Consider the following 21,599-nt stretch of genomic DNA (forward strand, 5'->3'; position numbering starts at 1 on the left):
CTTTAGTCTGTTTATCTCAAATGCCATTGCACACTGAGTCAGTGTGTGTTGTGTGTGTGAGAGTCTTATCATAGATAGAGTGAAGACAAATATAACCAACAATTTCAAGCTTAAGACCCAAATAAGTCTGAAAGTGCCTCCCTGGCACCAAAACATACACACACAAAAATAATAAACAGTAATTACATTGACAGAAACTCTATCTCCTCAAATTGTGGCCTCCACTCTGGTAGACACCACGTCTAAGTTGGGTCATTCTTTCTGACTGACCCAATGAAACAAATAATATTTAGTCGACGACACCGGAAAAGTATAATTTGCCATTTAAAAAAGTATAAAAAATCTTGCTATCATTATCTGTTATGATTGAATGCAATGATACAATATTTGTTTTTATACATTCAAATATTTTATATATTTATAAATATACAAAATATATTTATGAATAAAAAAAATGGAATATTTGGAAATATTATGATACAGTAGTTAAATATAATTATATGTGAAAAGAGTATTTTGAAAATATATTTTTATTGTACAAATAAACACCTCCTAATAAATCAATTACCTTAAATAAGTACATTGTATTCTCTTCTGTGAATTAGGGAAGCTAAGAAAATAAAATACAATAAACTAATTTCTGCTACTACTAATGATAATAATAATTATACCATTTAGCATTTTACCTTGCTTATATATTTACATTTAATTCGAATTTTGTATCAAAAAAAGATGAACAAAATAGTGTTATCATATAAATTAGTGCTCTCCACAGTTCAGTGAATAATAACTGATTAAATAAATTCATAATACAACTAAAAATACTACTATTATAAATAATGCTAATGCTAATATTAGTAATAATAATAATAATGATAATAATGTTTATTATTTTAAATTGAGGCAGCACGGTGAAACAGTGCCTCACAATAAGATGATCCTGGGTTTGATCCCCGAGCTCGGGGTCTTTCTGTGTAAATGTTATTTAATTTTTTACATACCTGTGTTACTGCTTATCCTTAATATAGTTAAAATGTTTTTTCTTTAAAAATGTATTAAAATTCCAACTCTAGTTATGTCCCTGGGTCCCAGGGGTGTCCAATTTTTTTTTCAGTGAGGGCCGTGACAGAAGAAATTGAAGGATGAGGGGGCAACTTTGATACATTTCATTTATTAACGACTTTACAAAAAAGCAATATAATATAGTTTAATCAATATATGCTAAACTATATAAATAAAACATCTACAGCTTAGATTTGTGTCATATCTAACAAAGAAAATCAGTATCTAATACAACCCCCTTGACATATTAAATTTTTTCTTGGTATTATTCTTTACTAATGTCATTATTATTCCGCCAACTAAAACCTTTGTGACCAATAACATTAGCTGGCACCTACAGTGAGGAATTAGCAAACTCGAAAACGTACCATATGTCACAATACATTTGTAGATATATTCATCATGACTTTACGCACAGAACTCATCAAAGACCATATGCGGTAAGATGAACAGGTCGTCTGACGTCTTGGTTTCCAGGTCCCCATTTTGGGGTTGGGGAATTGGGATTTTCTTAGTATTTTTTGTTTAATGTTCTAATCCAGAAAATGTTTATGTCTATAGAAAAATGAGCTGCAGGCCAGTCTTTGGACCCCCTGCCTTATAGTACAATCATTTGGAATATTCTACAAGTCACACAGGAGGTTGCATCTTTCCGATCTTCTGCAAACCACGATTATTCTTCAACACGGACTTCGGGTGTTAAAATCTCAGCACAGTCCTCTTACCAAAATTATTTTTGACGACATCTGTTTATTTTTTTAAATACAGTTTATTTTTGTTGCATCGTAACACGCTTAGTATCACTTTGCCATTCACAGATTCAATGCTGACCCTGTTACTTTCAGTCCAGTTACTTACCGTATTTTACGGACCATAGGGCGCACCGGATTATAAGGCACACTGCTGTTTGATCGTCTGTTTTCGATCTTTTTTCATATATAAGGCATACCTGATTATAGGGCACATTAAAGGAGTCATGTTATTGTTATTTTTTTTCTAAATTGAAAACATTATCTTGTTGTCTACATAACATGTAATGGTGGTTCTTTGGTGAAAGTGTTGCATGGATTATGTTTTACAGATCATCTTCAAGCCGCTTTCTGACAGTCGCTTCAGGATGTGGCGTTTTGTGGGCGGTCTTATTTACGTGGCTCACCTTCGACAGCGTCTTCTTCCCGTCATCTTTGTTGTAGCGGTGTAGCGTGCAAGGACGGGAGTGGAAGAAGTGTCAAAAGATGGAGCTAACTGTTTTAATGACATTCAGACTAAATCAATAACGGAGCAGCATCTCCTCATTCGGAAACAACAACGCCGGAAATGTGTCCCGTGAAAAACCATCCGACCGGAACTCTCTAATAACTAAAGTTCCTTGGGTGAATAATGTAAACTTACTACACCGGTATGTTTTAGTGCTTTCATGGCGAGTTTACTGACAGATATACCTGTAAGTAAGAACTTTACACTACTTTATATTAGAAATGGCAACAGTGGAGGATGAATGTCCCATTATAAGAAGATAGAGTAAAAGAAGAAGCTTATCGACTACGGTGTCGGACTACAAAAGCGGACGCGCACAATTTTTCAGCATTTATGCAGGTACCAGAAGGTAAGAAACGTTGCTTTTGCATAATATTGAGAAACAAAACGCTAGATAATATGTCTTACCTTATACACACACCATAATAATACTCATATGTTGAAGCCCAGTACAATCCATCAAGCGGTGCGGCTTCATAGCTGACCAAAGTTGTACTAAAACATTTTGATAGACTTTTGAGCGCCGTGTGTAATATTATATATTTTCATTGGAACATATAAAATGTTGGTGTTGTTTACTTGAGTCATATTGCCATCATATTGCAGTCTACACGTGATCTCTTATGTTTGACTGCCATCTACTGGTCACACTTATCATTACACCATGTACCAAATAAAAAATTGCTTTGAGGTCCGTAAGCAAAACCACAATTATTCCGTACTTAGGGCGCACCAGGTTATAAGGCGCATTGTCGAGTTTTGAGAAGAAAAAAATATTTTAAGTGCGCCTTATAGTTAGGAAAATACGGTACATGAGGCATCTTTGGCTTAGTGACCTTAGACCAAAATGAATTAAAGTTACCAGATGTTGGGTTGAAAAAGGAAGTTACATTTATTTTGTAAGAATTACAACAACAAAATGTCACCGATCCAATACTACTATAATAACATAATAACTGTAACGACTACTACTTCTAAACTAAACTATCTTCAATCAATCAATCAATCAATGTTTATTTATATAGCCCTAAATCACAAGTGTCTCAAAGGGCTGCACAAGCCACAACGACATCCTCGGTACAGAGCCCACATAAGGGCAAGGAAAAACTCACCCCAGTGGGGCGTCGATGTGAATGACTATGAGAAACCTTGGAGAGGACCGCATATGTGGGTAACCCCCCCCCTCTAGGGGAGACCGAAAGCAATGGATGTCGAGTGGGTCTGACATAATATTGTGAAAGTCCAGTCCATAGTGGATCCAACATATCAGCGAAAGTCCAGTCCATAGTGGATCCAACATACCGTAATAGTGAGAGTCCAGTCCATCTTACATTTGTTTTACTGACTTAGGACCTATTTTTATTTCGATTGGTGATCATGTTTATTCTTGTGAGGAATAAACTCCAATAAAAAAGTGTTTTATTAGTATAAGGCGCCAATAGTTCTGTCTAAAAAGTACACATGTTACTTCCAGTCTAAGGGGTTTAACGCCTACGATGTGCACAAAGAGGAATTTTTGTGGCGTCGCAACTTTAGATATTGATCTCCTTTTAATGTCTTTTTTAAAACGAAGGGTCGGCCTCGCATTCCTTCGGAAGTTCACAGGAAACGTGGCACAATGGAGGACAATATGGCCAGAGGCGTTGTCCACCAGTAGGGACAAGGCCAAGAGTGCACAGGAGGATGTGGTGAGGGAGTGCTAAATGACATGAGCAGACATTTAAAAAGATAGGAGCTGTGCTTCTTCACACCACGGATCAGAGGAGGAAGCGCTAACATGTTCCAATTCGCTGACCGGTGTGAGCGCCACCCACGCAGACGCTGCGTCTGCATTTTTTTTTTTAAAGAGTCCATTTAAGAACATGCGGAACATGACGAGAATGTGAGTGTGTGAGGGGTCGGGCAGGATTGAGGACATGGGTCACTTCAATACTTCCTGGCCGGCCTCGTAGATTATGCGTGTGTGCTGGTAATGAGATAGCGATCACAAACTGTACGACAATCAATTACCACGGCCTACTTTGCACACATTCATTTGCAGTAGGCGGACTGTTTTCTGTAAAAAAAAAAAAGGCCCTCATTCTTTTTCTTTTGTTATCTTTCCACTTAGCTCATGTGATTCATCGGTCATGGCAAACATCTCAGCTATTTTCATGTTCCACGGTTATGAATCTCCAATAAAGCTGTAAAGTACAGTAGTAAATACCTCCGTGTTGTCTATTCCAGTGTTTTTCAACCACTGTGCCGCGGCACACTAGTAGATACAGTCCGATGTGCCGTGGGGGATTATGTAATTTTACCTATTTGGGTTAAAAATATTTTTTGCAAACCAGTAACTATAGTCTGCAAATAATGTGTTGTTGTTGAGTGTTGGTGCTGACTAGAGCTCGGCAGAGTAACAGTGTAATACTCTTCCATATCAGTAGGTGGCAACCGGTAGCTAATTGCTTTGTAGCTGTCGGAAACAGCGGGAGGCAGGTGCAGGTAAAAAGGTGTCTAATGCTTAAACTAAAAATAAACAAAAGGTGAGTGCCCTTAAGAAAAGGCATTGAAGCTTAGGGAAGGCTATGCAAAACGAAACTAAAACTGAACTGGCTACAAAGTAAACAAAAACAGAATGCTGGACGACAGCAAAGACTTACTGTGAAGCAAAGACGGCGTCCACAAAGTACATCCGAACATGACATGACAATCAACGATGTCCACACAAAGAAGGATAAAAATAACTGAAATATTCTTGATTGCTAAAACAAAGTAGATGCAGGAAATATCGTTCAAAGGAAGACATGAAACTGCTACAGGAAAATACCAAAAAAAAGAGAAAAAGCCACCAAAATAGGAGTGCAAGACAACAATTTAAACACTACACACAGGAAAACAGCAAAAAACTCAAAATAAGTCACGGCGTGATGTGACCGGTCGTGACAGTACACCTACTTTGAGACAAGACCTATACTGATGCATGGTTGGTTATGGTTTAAAGTCATATCCAACAATTGCGAGAACATCTATTTACTGTCAACTGAGTTTCGTTTTCTAATGATTTCTGCTGGTGGTGCGCCTCCGGATGTTTTCAACACAAAAAATGTGCCTTGGCTCAAAAAAGGTTGAAAAACACCGGTCTATTCCACGTGAGACAGACATACGGCCTCGCGCTTTCTTCCTCCGGGCTTTCAAGGAAAAAAAACAGACAACTGGGTGTTGAAGTCTTTGTAATCGACACTTGTCAATTAGTGCAGGGAGATGTGAGGGCTGTTTGTGCCTCGGAGAAGCGTCACAAAACGTGTAAATTTGCGTATAATTTCGTGTCACCCTTACAGGCGTCAGCTGGAACCTTGAAACGCCGGCATGAAGCACACAGACTCACGCTCGCAAACAACAAGCATTGAAATGCACAATTGTCCGCGGTCTACACAGTCAGAGTGTAAAAGGACATTTGTCTATATATATACATGAAATATGTATGCCCAAGAAGTTGTATAATCATTAGACAAACAGTGATTTATGCTGACTTATGGACAGTTAGGGCCTGATTTACTAAGGCCCCGTTTACACTAAGCCAGGTTATTCAGGGAAAATCGCATCTAACCTTATCCATGTCCACACACAACAATGCCACCGTTTAAGGCACCCGCATGCGCGGAAAATGCGCACGTCATAGTCATCTCCAGTGTTGCTTTGTGTGCAAGTTCTTAAATGTAACTTATCTGAACAATATCCAGTGTTGTGGTATTTCAATTAACTGGAATCCAGTGTGCTGTGGGGCCTTATTGTAGTGAATCACACCTGAGACATCATAAATTATTCAAATCTTTATTAGACACGTAAAACAATGTGATAAAGAACATTTGTCAACAATCAATCTGCGGATCTAGATATCTGGTCAGGACACTCCTCACTCTTTTGCCTTCACCTTCATTGTCCATTTGTTTTTGGTGACTTGATATACTCTGGACCTAGACGTTGAGTCCGCGACATACATGGCGGACAATAACTAATACAGTCTGCTTTGCCAGTCCTAATGCATTCGCTGTTTTCCTCGACGGCCAGGTAATACAAAGCACACGCTACCTTTTTTTTATCACATCCACGGGAGCTCGCATTCTCGTTGTCTCTCCTTCGACAAATGGACAAAGTTTTTCGCTAAGTAGCATCACGGCTGACCCGGCCGGACATTGAAAAGTCTTGCCGTCTGAGAAGTGTTGTATCCCAAATAGCTGCAATCACTTTCTCTTAAGGTATTCATGTGTTGTCATGTGTGTCATGTAGAAGAAGGAGAAACACGGGCATGTCTGGATGACTGACCTCCATATTTCCAGTGGTTAGCGCCGAGCTACGAAACCGCTTTAGTATGAAGCTGGCTGTGGCGTGTTCTTTCTGACGTCACTTCTGTGTGGGCGAGGTCTTTCTGGCGTCACTTCCTCTCCGAACTCACTTTGTAAACGATCAATGAGTCCATACAAATTGCACGGCTGACTTACCCGTGTAAAAATTTGTCCGAGGAGGGGGACCTTAAACGCTGGTTTAGTGTGGCTGAAACAGGGCTTAGGCTAAATAATTATTAGTTTAAGGGGTTTAACGACTTAGTGTATACATGGCCTAAGGCTATGTCTACACCAGGGTTGTCAAACGTACGGCCTGCAAAATTAGTTTAAGTATAACGTGAGCTGAAATTTTTTAATGAAAGAAACTGCTGTTCTAAATGTGTCCACTGGATGTCGCAATAGCAATTCAAGTGTAACCCACGTCACACTTGACACTGTTTAAAGATCACGTGTCAGCTGACTTTAAGCGCCCTCTGGATTGGCTGCCGCTACTCCAATCAGCGTTGATTGAGGCTGGCAACAGATTAATGCGGTAGCAACGCACAATACCTTTTTTTTTTTATTGTAAATTATCCACTCAACAGATAAAAATAACGAAACAGTAAAATGTAAATATGTATGGACTCATCGATCGTTTACAAACTGAGTTCGGAGAGGAAGTGACGCCAGAAAGATTGCACCCCACACAGGAAGTGACGCCAGAAAGAACGCGCCACAGCCAGCTTCATAACAACCTGTTTCCACTCGGAGGTAAACACTAGAAATATGGAGGCGGGTCATCCAGACATGCCCGTGTTTCTCCTTCCTCTACATGTACAGACGCTTGTGGAAATCACACATGAATACCTTAAGAGAAAGCGATTGCAGCTATTTGGGATACAACACTTCTTAGACGGCAAGAGAACTTTAGAATGTCCAGATCAGCTGTGATTCTACTTACTGAAAAACTTTGTCCATTTGTCGAAGGAGAGACAACGACAATGCCGGCTACCGTGGATGTGATAAAAAAAAAAAAGGCAGCGTGTGCTTTATATTACCTGGTCGTCGAGGGAAGACTACAGAAAACAGCGAATGCATTAGGACTGGTAAAGCAGACTGTATCAGTTATTGTCCGCCATGTATGTCGCGGACTCAACGTCTAAATCCAGAGTATATAAAGTCAACAAAAACGAATGGACAATGAAGGTGAAGGTAAAAGAGTGAGGAGTGTCCTGACCAGATATCTAGATCCCTAGATTGATTGATGTAAAATGTTCTTTATCACATTGTTTACTTTGACGTGTCCAATAAAGATTTTATGAATTTATGATGGCTCAGGTGTTATTCACTACAATAGGGCCCCACAGCACACTATCCATCCATCCATCCATTTTCTACCGCTTGTCCCTTTCAGCTGAGATAGGCTCCAGCACTCCCCGCGACAGCACACTGTATTCCAGTTAATTGAAATACCACAACACTGGATATTGTTCAGATAAGTTAAATTTAATGTAAGAACTTGCACACAAAGCAACACTGAAGGTGACTATGACGTGCGCATTTTCCGCGCATGAGTACTAGGTCGCATTGCGCCGGCGGACGGAGGGGGGAGGTGGTCTTAAACGACCATTGTGTGTGTGTGTGGACAAGGATAAGGTTAGGTGGGATTTACCCTGGGTAACCTTAGCCTAAGATTCATATTATCATATTACGCCTATACTGGCTCACCTGCACTGGCTTCCTGTGTACTTAAGATGTGACTTTAAGGTTTTACTACTTACGTATAAAATACTACACGGTCTAGCTCCATCCTATCTTGCCGATTGTGTTGTACCATATGTCCCGGCAAGAAATCTGCGCTCAAAGAACTCTGGCTTATTAGTGATTTCCAGGGCCCAAAAAAAGTCTGCGGGCTATAGAGCGTTTTCTATTCGGGCTCCAGTTCTATGGAATGCCCTCCCGGTAACAGTTAGAGATGCTACCTCAGTAGAAGCATTTAAGTCACATCTTAAAACTCATTTGTATAATCTAGCCTTTAAATAGCCCCCCTTTTTTAGACCAGTTGATCTGCCGTTTATTTTCCTTTCTCCTCTGCTTCCCCCTATCCCTTGTGGAGGGGGAGACACACAGGTCCGGTGGCCATGGATGAATTGCTGGCTGTCCAGAGTCGGGACCCGGGGTGGACCGCTCGCCTGTGCATCAGTTGGGAACATTTCTGCGTTGCTGACCCGTCTCCGCTCGGGATGGTTTCCTGCTGACCCTACTATGGACTAGACTCTTACTATTATGTTGGATCCACTATGGACTGGACTCTCACAATATTATGTCAGACCCACTTGACATCCATTGCATTCGGTCTCCCCTAGAGGGGGGGGTTACCCACATATGCGGTCCTCTCCAAGGTTTCTCATAGTCATTCACATCGACGTCCCACTGGGGTGAGTTTTTCCTTGCCCTTATGTGGGCTCTGTACCGAGGATGTCGTTGTGGCTTGTGCAGCCCTTTGAGACACTTGTGATTTAGGGCTATATAAATAAACATTGATTGATTGATTGATTGAAGATTCAGATACCACAATCTAGACAGCGTATGCAAAAAATTAAATAGTGTGTACTGTGAGTGGGTGTGTTGCGTATGATCTACTAATAATGCGTGTGCAATTGAAAAGTGGTGCAGACCGCTTTATTTAAAGGAGGATTTTGCATGCATACTGGGCTTTTACCACAGACACATTTTTATAAATATACTAATAGTATGTGTTTAAAATACATACATTTGATAAATGATAATAAAGATAAAATAAATAATGGATAAATATGTTATGATAAAGATATCTTGGATGAACTAGTGCAGAACTTAAAGAAGAACTGCACTTTTTTTTGGAATTTTGACTATAATTCACAATCATTATGAGAGACAAGAACACACATGTCTTTTTTGGGGGGGATTTTAAGATGATAAAAGAACGCTTGGAAGATGCGACAAATGGGAGCCTTTAAAGTCCTCTAAGACAACTTCAAAACTCCATCAATGTTTTGTATACACACTGCAAGTATCCATCGATCCATTTTCTACCGCTTATTCCCTTCGAGGTCGCGGGTAAATGGGTTATACCGTATTTTTCGGAGTATAAGTCGCACCGGAGTATAAGTCGCACCTGCCGAAAATGCATTATAAAGAAGGAAAAAGACATAAGTCACACTGGAGCCCGGCCAAACTATGAAAAAAACTGCGACTTATAGTCCAAAAAATACGGTACACTTGTATAGCGCTTTTCTACCTTCAAGGTACTCAAAGCGCTTTGACACTATTTCCACATTCACCCATTCACACACACATTCACACACTGATGGCAGGAGCTGCCATGCAAGGCGCTAACCACGACCCGTCAGGAGCAAGGGTGAAATGTCTTGCTCAAGGACACGGCGGACGTGTCTAGGTTGGTAGAAGGTGGGGATTGAACCAGGAACCCTCAGGTTGCTGGCACGGCCACTCTCCCAACCGCGCCACGCCGTCCCCATATGTGAGGATTCAAAACCTTATCTTTTTTAAGCTGAATATACGGAGGATGAACAACTGCTTCTAGAAGCCAGCACGAAGGAAGCGTGAGACTTCTGAGCTGACAGAAGCCGAGCGAGTGAGGTGAAAGTGAATCGAAGCTGCAAAATTTGGAACTTGAAGCAAAGCTATTTTGACATAAATGGATTACTTACCCCAAATCAACAGGAAACGTCCCCGGCCAGCTGGATCAACAACACAACTGTCCATCGAGTGAGTCACATTTTATATTGATCATGATACACGCTGCAAGTCATGCATGTTATTACAACTACAGTACATACGCTCTCTGGCTAGCTGTGTACAAACAAAACATGAAATGTGGGATAATACTTTACAGATACTGTAATATGATTGTTCATATTATCGTGTTCTGACCTGTGTGCGATGTGTTGAACCAGCAGCACACATCTACAATCTGCAGAAGTGGATAGAGTACCGTTACTTGAGAATAATATGGCTCAAGTAAAGTAAAAGTAGTCATCAAAATAACTACTTGAGTAAGAGTAAGTATGTATACCGTGAAAAAACTACTCAAGTATTGAATAACTTGTGAGTAACGTCTGATTTATTTTGTAGCCATTAGTGTTGTCCCGATATTTTGGTGCCGGTATCGGTACCAAAATGTATTTCGATACTTTTTGGTACTTTTCTAAATAAAAGGAACCACAAACAATTGCATTATTGGCTTTATTTTAACAAAACATTTTAGGGTACATAAAACATATGTTTCTTATTGCAATCGAAGAACAATTTTGTCCTTAAATAAAATAGTGAATATACTAGACAACTTGTCTTTTAGTTGTAAGTAAGCAAACAAAGGCTCCCAATTTGTCTGCTGACGAATGCAGTAACATATTGTTTCATTCCCCATTCTAATATTTTGTCGAAATTATAAAGGACAAGCTGTAAAAATTGATTATTAATCTACTTGTTAATTTACTGTTAATATCTGCTTATTTTCCGTTTTAACATGTTCTATCTACACTTCTGTTAAAATGTAATAATCACTTATTCTTCTGTTGTTTGGAGACTTTACATTAGTTTTGGATGATACCACAAATTTAGGTATCGATCCGATACCAAGTAGTTACAGGGTCAAAAATTGGTAATAATTTAAGTTCTCATGTCGCCATGGAGGCGAGGATTAGTGATTTATAAGTGGCTAAAACAATACCGAATGCGGATAGACATTAGCCGCTAACGAGCTGGCCATGTTTTAAAGCACCTCTTCCTGTGGGCATTTCAGTGTTATAACTTCACCTTTATCGTTAGTTTTTAAGCCAAAATGCGTCCATTCTCCATTTTCTGTCTACACACTGTGTCTGCTTGTAAGTACTCTGTGATTGTGCGCTGCCGAACATGCTCCTCTGCTCGTAAACCAGCAATGTCACGACGTGACGACGACGACGAGGGGTCGGGGGGTGGAGGACCGGTACTTTTTAGAGGCGGTATAGTACTGAATATGATTCATTAGTATCGCGGTACTATACTAATACCGATATACCGTACAACCTTAGTAGCTATTGTTTAATGGTACTTGGTGTTATGATCCGCTGCCCGGATCATATTTTTGTTTTTGTTTTCAAGTCACTTGTGTTTTCAGCACCTCTTGAGTTTGTTTCTGTTGCCATGACGGCAGATTATAATCACCAGCCTCTGGTTAGTGTTCCGGACGCGCACCTGTTGCCCGGGCACTAATCAGAGGGCTATTTAGTTTACGCGCTGGCCTCACTCGGTCTGTTGGTCTTGTTTGCTCCTACGCAACAAGTTACGTTCTTGGTTTCTCTCATAGTTTACATTTTTGATATTAGCATCTTTGCTACCCTCTTGTTTTCCGTGCCGTGGTGCACCGCGCAGCATTTTGTTCTGCAATCAGAATAAATCATTTATTCTCACCTGCAAGCCGCTTCCTGACATCCCTCTGCATCTTGAAAAGACGACCTCCGGCATCACAATGCCACGCAAGCGTAACAGAAGACCAACACTTGGACTACAATTGTAGTTGATGTGCGTGTGTAGAACATAAAAATCACATACAATTTATTGCAACTTGTTTTCTCTAGTTAGAAGTGGAATTCATGTAGGCTGAAATGTGAAAATTTCTACAGAAAAAGATGAATGCACATAACATACATTTTATTTTTACTAGTTTGAAAGTAATCATTGAAGATTTGTGATGCCTTCTCTGACATGTCATGTTTTACAGTCAGTACGTTTCTTAAATTAGTCTTATTTGTCAAATAATTCACTGTCTTTTATTTTCACAGTAACATGTGGAGTTCGGTTTCCATACTCTTATCTATAATGTGACTGATGGCCATACGCAGTGTGCCTCTCGTGCACTACAGGGCGATTGTGGTCATTTCATCTTGTTTTGCTATGTGGTAATGTAAATACAGTCGACAAATTGAATTCTACATTCTAATAAACTAGCGCTTGTAACTTTCAAGCTACGGATCTACAAAACCCAAAACCAGTGAAGTTGGCACGTTCTGTAAATCGTAAATAAAAAACCGAATACATTGATTTGCAAATCCTTTTCAACCGACAGTGTATATATATATATATACCGTATTTTCCGCACCATAAGCCGCCCTGGGTTATAAGCCGCGCCTTCAATGAACGGCATATTTCAAAACTGTGTCCACCTATAAGCCGCCCCGTGTTATAAGCCGCATCTAACTGCGCTAAAGGAATGTCAAAAAAACAGTCAGATAGGTCAGTCAAACTTTAATAATATATTAAAAACCAGCGTGATGTGGGCGCGCATGGAGTCGTATATCAACATGGACGGAGCTGCGTGAAAAAAGCCACCCGGCCTCTTCGCGTAAACTTACCTTAACCACTCGCTCATCTTTTCTTCATCCATCCATCCCTTCGAGTTAGCTTTTATGATGACGCCGGCTGGAAAGGTCTCTTTTGGCAAGGTCTTCCTTTTGAATATCACCATGGGTGGAAGTTTCTGGCCATTAGCATGGCAAGCTAGAACCACAGTGAAGGATGCCTTCTCATTCCCTGTGGTGCGAATATTCACCGTACGTGCTCCCGTTGTATCCACAGTGCGGTTCACAGGAATATCAAAAGTCAGTGGAACCTCGTCCATGTTGATAATGTTCTCTGGCCGGATCTTTTTTTCAGCTATCTTGTTTTTACAATATGCACGGAAAGTAGCCAGCTTTTCTTGAAAGTCTTTAGGCAGTTGCTGTGAAATAGTAGTCCGTGTGCGGATGGAGAGATTGCGTCTTTTCATGAACCGGAAACCTGTCGCTTAGTAGGAGCCATTTTGTGGTCTTTACAGATGTAAACACACAAAGGAAATGAAACGTAATATCCGCGCGCTTCTTCTTCTTCTTCTACGCGGGCGGGTGGTTGCTTACAGTAGAAGAAGAAGCGCTTCCTGTTCTATGGGGGCGGGTGCTTACCTTGGCGGTTGCTTGCGTAGAAGAAGAAGCACTTCCTCTTCTACGGGGAAAAAAGATGGCGGCTGTTTACCGTAGTTGCGAGACCGAAACTTTATGAAAATGAATCTTAATATTAATCCATATATAAAGCGCACCGGGTTATAAGCCGCACTGTCAGCTTTTGAGTAAATTTGTGGTTTTTAGGTGCGGCTAATAGTGCGGAAAATACGGTATATATATATATATATATATATATATATATATATATATATATATATATATATATATATATATATATATGTATATATGTATACATATGTATGTATGTATGTATCAGTGGCGGGCCGTGCGTTTCCCACCTAGGCCTTCAGTGATGTCTGACTTGAATGATTATCTCTCAAAATACCATAATTGATGTCACCACATGACCATTGCTGGAAAAATACTATACAGGAACACATTTACGCACTACTGTGCATTGTGCACATCAACAGTGTACAAAACGGGTTATTTTGTGGCGCATTTAAAAATCAATAAACCCGCATCAGCAATTTAAACATATCTCATGTGGTACTGTGAAAATTAAAATTGCAAAAAACATTAAACTGGAAAAAATTTAGAAATAAAATATTTGAACTCACAATTTGTAGAATCCATGCTCATCACTACTGTGGCATGCTGGGTAATGGAGTTCTTACGTTACCTAGTTCATAACACCACAATATATATCTGACCTAGGCCAGCGAGAAGGCCTTACTGACAACAACTCGTCATCTGATTGGCTATCGCAACTGTCTGTCAAATGTTTGTGCCCGTTCACTTAGAGCACACGGACGACCACAATGTTGATTCTGAAGGCCTCAGGCAGATTTGGTACAGCATGGCAACATAAACTAGCTGAATTCTGATTGGATAAACACTCTAACCTAAAAACAACAGCACTGGAAGGAGCATAGTATGACATGAAGATAATTAAATTAAAAGTAAATTAAAAATTACTTTTAATTTAATTATGATCATGATTACTGGTTATGTTAGGCCAGCAGAGAAGGCCTTGCTGGCCCTGACGGCACACCACTGATATGTATATAATGTATACATAGATAGATATACCGGCCCCCAGACACATTTTTTCTCTAAAATTAGCCCCCCCGATTCAAAATAATTGCCCAGGTCTGGTATATATTCACAGCGTTTTTTCAACACTTTATTCTGTAGGCAAAATAGAGCCACTTCCATCGGTTCCATTGGAAGCTGACTTTTGCAAATATTAGTTAGAGTGCATAAAAAACACACAACATATGTGTGCTTGTCTTGCATAAGGATTGTGAATGTACGGAACCCCTAAAGGGACACGGGTGTTTTGCGAGATCTTGCAATACTTTTTGCGAGATCTCGCAAAAGGTTTTTTTCCTATGTCAGTGAACCGGAAGTAAAACAGACACAGCGATGGTGAACCGGAAGTGAAACAGACATAGCGGTGGAGGAGTGGGAGCATGCGGGAGCCTACCCATCATCTGTGCTCTGTTGTGGGACCATAATACGATTTGATGTCTTTATATGTTAGGCCAATACTAAAATATAAATGGTAAATGGGTTTTACTTGTATAGCGCTTTTCTACCTTCAAGGTACTCAAAGCGTTCTGACAGTATTTCCACATTCACCCATTTACACACACATTCACACACTGATGGAGGGAGCTGCCATGCAAGGCCCTAACCACGACCCATCAGGAGCAAGGGTGAAGTGTCTTGCTCAAGGACACAATGGACGTGATTAGGTTGGTAGAAGGTGGTGATCGAACCAGGAACCCTCAGGTTGCTGGCACGGCCGCCCCAACCAATAAACTTCTCCCACGGATGATGGGTAGGCTCCTCCATCGCTTAGTCTGTTTCACTTCCGGTTCACCATCTCTGTGTCTGTTTTACTTCCGGTTCACTGACGTAGGAAAACAACCTTTTGCGAGATCTGGCAAAAAGCATTGCAAGATCTCGCAAAACATTTTTTCCCCTCCATGTCCCTTTAGTGAGGCCTGGGCAATTATTTTGACTCGGGGGCCACGATTAGAGAAAAAAATGTGTCTGGGGGCCGGTATATCTATTTTTAGGAACACTAATACAAAACCTCACAATAATGTCTGATTGAATGCTAAAAACGTCATGACAGACTGACTTAAAAAACGTAATGGAATTTTACATTTTTCTATGAAGGATAAAACACTGAATATTGACAACATATGAACGTCACAACCCTTTTCGATCGACATATTTTACAATCAAGTGAAACGCAACAAAAATGCAACAAACAGTGAAATATGAACGCGAAGAGTACAAAATAAACCCCACCTACAATCTGATATATCTGATACATCACTAAGCTTTAGAACTTTGTTGTGAAAATCTCCTTCCGCGTCTGTGGAAACGCTTCCCGCCCACACTGCCATGACATCACATGACCATAGTAACTAATTAGATTACCATAGTAACTAGTATATCATCCATAAGCGCAGATTCCAACCATTGAAATACTTTGAATAGTTCAAGACTTACGGTCGTTAGAAAACATCACTGCACATCATAATGGCAGCTACACTTTCCATCTTAAAGATCTAAAAAAAAATTTCGGAAATGTCCGGCGGGCCAGATTGAAAAGCTTAACGGGCCGCATGTGGCCCCCCGGCCTTAATTTGCCAGGTCTGCTTTAGGGGCTCCATGTGAATGATATGCAACATTCCAAAAAAAAAGTGCAATTCCCCTTATATAATGCATAATTTCCATTTGTGCAATGTGCCAATGAAAAGACCCGAAAAGTATCCCCTGGGCCACATTTGGACACCTCTGCTTTAGGCTTTAGCACCCCAAATGCCCATTTTAGTCTGTATTTGCGCTTGCTTGAATGCTTTGAGGCATTTGCATGCAACATAAGCACATTCCAGTGAAACATTTAAATAAATATAAAAGGGGGGTGAGCAGAACGACAGGGACGGCGCAAATGGCTTTCCTGCGAATTAGAATGCGTGCCATTCAACACAAAGCTTTGTAAACAAATGCCCCATCGCTTCATTTGCAAAGTGCGTCCTGCTCCGTGCTAAAAGCCCGCCTTGCTGCCTCCATTCCTTCCCCCCACAGGCTGCTTTTTACGCGTCTGATCCCCGAGGGAGCTCCAGTTTAACATTCCTGACATTCCCCAGCTCGTTGCCTCCTCCTCCTGGCTTATTATCGCCGCCTGCTCCCCGCACAAGCATTTCACAGCACGGCGGCCGGGGGGACGAACATGACACACGTTTGATTCCCCACAAGAAAGACGAGGGAGAAAAAGACGTGGATTTACGCGCAATTTGGATTTCCCACAGACACGGCAACTTTTGCTGTTGTTATGATGAACGCGTAAACTGGTAAGGCTAACTTTAAAAAAGAGAGTCTTCCCTCTCTTTACAAACACGATTAAAGTAACGACATACGCAATACACATTGCCTAAAAGTGATTTGAAGTCATATTTATATCTTAGTAGGAACTAAAGTTATTATTCGATGCGGTTTGAGCGTTTATATATTCCTCAATGAGATTGGAATTTTGGCCGCATGCTTTTTTTTTTTAGGTTGCCTGCTGTGTAAAAATTGTCCACATATCTTTGCATGTCGCTGTTGAGAAGGTCAAAAACATTAGATGCTATAGTTTTTATTTTTACAGTTTTAGATCAGGGTGTTAAACTCATTTTCGATCGGGGGCCACATGGATAAAAATCTACTCAGGATAACTTAAAAATAAAGACAACTTCAGATTGTTTTCTTTGTTCAAAAATAGAACAAGCGCATTCTGATAATGTACAAATAATAATATTGTTTTTATTTTACACACATGTTGCGGTTATTAGTATTCTATCATTATTTGTCGTTATTTATACTTTCTGAATAAATTATGTGATAATGTTCATCAGTCAACTCATTGGTGTTTATTTTGGATCTATTAAGGTAAAAAAATTATGTCAAAATCAAATTACGGGATGCTATTTATGTAGTTTGCTCATTTTCCTTGACTGGTGCACTAACATCATGTGGTTTATTTTGTTTTACATGCGAAAGGGACAAGCGGTAGAAATTGGATGGATGGATATGTAGCATCATCTACAAAGATACAACTAATTGCTATTGCGACATCTAGTGGACACACTTAGAACAGCAGTTTCTTTCATTCTAAAACTGTGGCTCATTTTTATACTTAACAAACTCATCCCGCGGGCCGGATAAAATCACGGCACGATTACTTAAAAATAAAGACAACTTCAGATTGTTTTCTTTGTTTAAAAATAGAACAAGCACATTGTGAAAATGTACAAATTATTAATGTTGTTGTTTTTTTACACTTACATGTTGCGGTTAATAGTATCATATCTTTATTTGTCGTTATTTATACTTTCTGAATAAATGATGTGATAAAGTTCATCAGTCAACTCATTGGTGTTACTGTTAGATCTATTAAGATAAAAGAATTATATAAAAATCAAATTACGGAATGTTATTTATGTAGTTTGCTAATTTTCCTTGACTGGTGCACTGACGTGGTTTATTTTTTTACATATGTAGCATAATCTACAAAGATACAAATAATTGCTATTGTGACATCTAGTGGACACATTTAGAACAGCAGTTTCTTTCATTCAAAAATCTTGGCTCATTTTTATACTTAGCAAACTCACCCCGCAGGCCAAATAAAACCTTGCGGGCATGATCCGGCCCTCGGGCCGTACGTTTGACACCCCTGTTTTAGATACAACTTTGGTCATGAAACGATCAAGTCTACAGATGTGAACACTCTGTAGACTAATTTCACATGGCTTCATTTGGAAGTCAATCCAGTTCTTGTTCTTTTAAGGTCGCATAGAATCTGGACCACTTGATGTGAACCGAAATGAGACCACTTCTGAGCCATTGTTTTAAAATACTTAATTTCACATCAGTAATTCTTTTCAAAGTCCACTCAATTCTCGCCAACTTCAGCTTTGATGGGGCCTAAATACTATTCCCAAGACTACTTTTTTCACCAAATACCATCTCAGGAAACAAGTACCCCCATAATGACCAACATTAAATACAGTAGCGTAGTAGGCCTAAGTCTTCAATAAAAACAAGGCAGAGGCTTTATTTAGCAAGTTTAATAATTCTGGCCACTGTAACATTTCACACATTTTGAACAGTAACACTGTGTTTTAATATAGAAGAAAAAACACTGTACTTTAATCAAGTGATTCTTTGGCGTACAACTAGATGAAGCCTGCGTACCACTCGTGGTACATGTACTACAGTTTGAGAACCACTAACCTGGCCCATTCTGTGTTTCCATTGACTCAGCAAACTGCTCCATTAATGGAGGCTATTTCAGGTTCACTTCTGTGGGTTTTGATAGATACTGACCTTTTATAAAGCAAACTCAAAAGGGACTCCATTCTATTTTGTGTTCACATCGCTACGTCACATTTAGAAGTGAATCCAGTTCTGGTCCACTTGGTCTGATGATAATTCTCAGGTACTTTGTTGTCACTGTACCGATAACGCCATTTACAGGATGTGACCTGAACTGAGACCACTTCTGAAAATGGCTTCAATCTGGTTTGCTTGTAATTTTTTCTTTTGGAGTTTTCACATACGCACACATTGCATTAGCATGGCTAAAAGGGGCGAAGTGTGAGAACACAATTCAGTTAAATGCTATGTGAATGTGTCATGATGTGTATTCCCTCAGTCACACTCCTACAACCACATTCTTCCTCTCTCTAGGTTCACAGCTGCTTCATTCGGAGACAAGAAGCGAAGCGATCTCAAGCAGTCTTGAGAACGTCCAAAATCCCCAAAACCCATCAGCATGACGTCTGCCGAGGAGTCGTCTGGCACAGTCTTGCACAGACTCATCCAAGAGCAACTTCGCTACGGAAACCCCACAGACACCCGCACCTTACTAGCCATCCAGGAGCAGGCCCTGCGTGGGGGCAGTGGGAGCAACAGCGGTCCGAGCAGCGGGGGTGATTTGGGCAGGAGCCCCAGGTCGTCTCTAGAGAGTCTCACCCAGGAGGAGTCTTCTTTCCCCCAGCTTTCAGCGAGGCAGGAGCCCCAGGGCCAGGAGCACCAGGGTGACTACCACCACTCGGAAAGCGGCTACCAACTGTACCAGCTCCACGGCGAGGAGCTTCCCACCTACGAACAGGCCAAGGCACACTCTCAGTATCTGGCCTCTCACTGGGTACCGCCAAACCCTAACAGGCTGCCCCATGAGGGAATGCTCTCACTTGATGGGGCTTTCCACGAGGAGGTGGATGAAATAGACCGTAAATGCGCCCATGCACGCTCACTCAGTGAGCATCGCTTGCAAATATCACTGGAGAGAAGCGATGCGGTCGTCAAGGCGGAGGCCATCAAAAGCACCTCTCACAGCTACCCTGAGCTAGCTTTCTACACCCATCAGGGCCCCCAGACCACACGGCAAAGCCAAGAGAAACGCAACCCGCCGCCTGAGTACTCGGCCCCCATCCAAGGACAAGGATTTATCCCCCACCATGCTCAGGAGCCAGCGCAGGCCCAACAGCACAGGTACAAATTAATCTATTAAAAAAACCCGACATGACATCAGAGTCTGTGGTGTGGCTCCTTGTTGAATTCTACATGCGTAAAGACATACTTGAGTCACACTTTCCTGCTTTGTAAAGCAGCACCAGTCCAAAGGTATTTGTAATACTTGGCATGAGGCAGTAGGAACGCCTAGCATGCTTGCATTGGCCTAGATGCCTTTCAAAATCGTATAGTTACATTCCTTACTGGAGCCAGCTAGTCTGATGACCAAGGACCTTGAATAGAACATGTATTGTAACTTTTTAAACATCTTCAAATACTTTCATAAAGCTGGGCTCAGACTCACAGTCACTTAATGTCTCATTATCAGGTACATCCAGTCTGGACCACCGACTGACGTCTCCTGCTACAACACATTCCCCAGCCTGCCCCCTGCTGGTTTGGAGGAACCCAGCCAAGTAGAACTGCTGCTGATGGAGAACGAGAGGCTGAGGCAGGAGCTAGAAGTTCAGCGTGAGAAGACTGGTCGCATTCAGAAGGTGAGCCGAGAGAATTGTTAATGGGTAGAAATTTGGGGATAAAGGCTGAGTGCTGAGTGACGCAGTTATTTACTCGCCGAACACCCAAGAAACCATCCTGAACACTTGTCTGTGAAAGACAACGCCAGCGGCCAGTTGTCTGCAGGCACTTGGCCTCATCTGCACTGGGGCGATGCAGCTGCTACCTTGCATGCCTCGGAGGCCCAAACAGAGGTCACACCACTGTGTTTGGACACACTCCTCTCATTGTGCGACCAGGGAGTGCTCTCGCTTTGATTCCGCAGAGGCCATAGATTTTCAGGCAGCAGCGGATCGGGTGGTGACCTGCGTGCAGCTGACAGAGGGAAAAAAAGGGGGCGGGGGGGCTTGGAAGGTGGCAGGCTGCTGTGTAAAAAAGTGAAAGGTCCTTTTTGTTTCAGCCAACTGCCCTTTGTGTACATTCTCGCTTTTGACTCTGATTTTATGCCCACTCCTCTTTTTTGGTACATTGGGTGGTAGGAGACGGGGCTAGGGTTGTGCGTGGAATGTTCCAGAAGTGAGATATAGAATTTGGAGTGGTTGCTGGTGAGCTTCCCAAGCACGTTTGAGGTAGCCTTGAGCACGGCACTGAACTTCCACTTACTCTTGAGGGGTGTGATAGCCAGACCTTAAAACTGTGTCTATTACTTTTGTGTGTTCCCACAGCAACCTTAACTTAAAGTCAGTTCAGTTTTGATCAACTAACTTCAGGTCTGATGGGGCCTTCATCACTGCAAAGTGAACCTGGACCACTTTGTCATTTCACTTTGACAACGGCTCAATAGACTTGAAGGGAATATACTGAGACCACTTGCGTTGGTTGTTTCAGTCTGCTTCACAAAAGATATCAAGGCTGCTTTAAAGTGAACTAAAAGAAAATCCTTTCCCTTTTTGTT

At 41.1% G+C, this 21,599-nt stretch overlaps 1 protein-coding gene across 5 annotated transcripts in view; it reads left to right on the forward strand.

The window, feature by feature from the left end:
* The window catches only part of LOC133618752 (angiomotin-like 2a), a 64,552-nt gene that overhangs the window by 35,603 nt on the left and 7,350 nt on the right, over positions 1 to 21,599 (forward strand). For 2 of the 5 annotated variants that reach the window (XM_072915193.1, XM_061979409.2), the window contains exons 2-3: positions 19,361 to 20,167; positions 20,517 to 20,685. In XM_072915193.1, coding sequence (XP_072771294.1) covers positions 19,446 to 20,167; positions 20,517 to 20,685 — 891 coding nt within the window. In that variant the 5' untranslated portion in view covers positions 19,361 to 19,445. Of the gene's footprint in view, positions 1 to 10,166; positions 10,266 to 10,349; positions 10,395 to 16,787; positions 16,981 to 19,360; positions 20,168 to 20,516; positions 20,686 to 21,599 lie in introns of those variants that run through there. The other 3 variants (XM_061979408.2, XM_061979407.2, XM_061979410.2) reach the window with 3 other exon arrangements.

This window comes from Nerophis lumbriciformis, linkage group LG19 (genome assembly GCF_033978685.3).
Source record: "Nerophis lumbriciformis linkage group LG19, RoL_Nlum_v2.1, whole genome shotgun sequence".
In the NCBI taxonomy this organism is placed as follows: Eukaryota; Metazoa; Chordata; class Actinopteri; order Syngnathiformes; family Syngnathidae; genus Nerophis; species Nerophis lumbriciformis.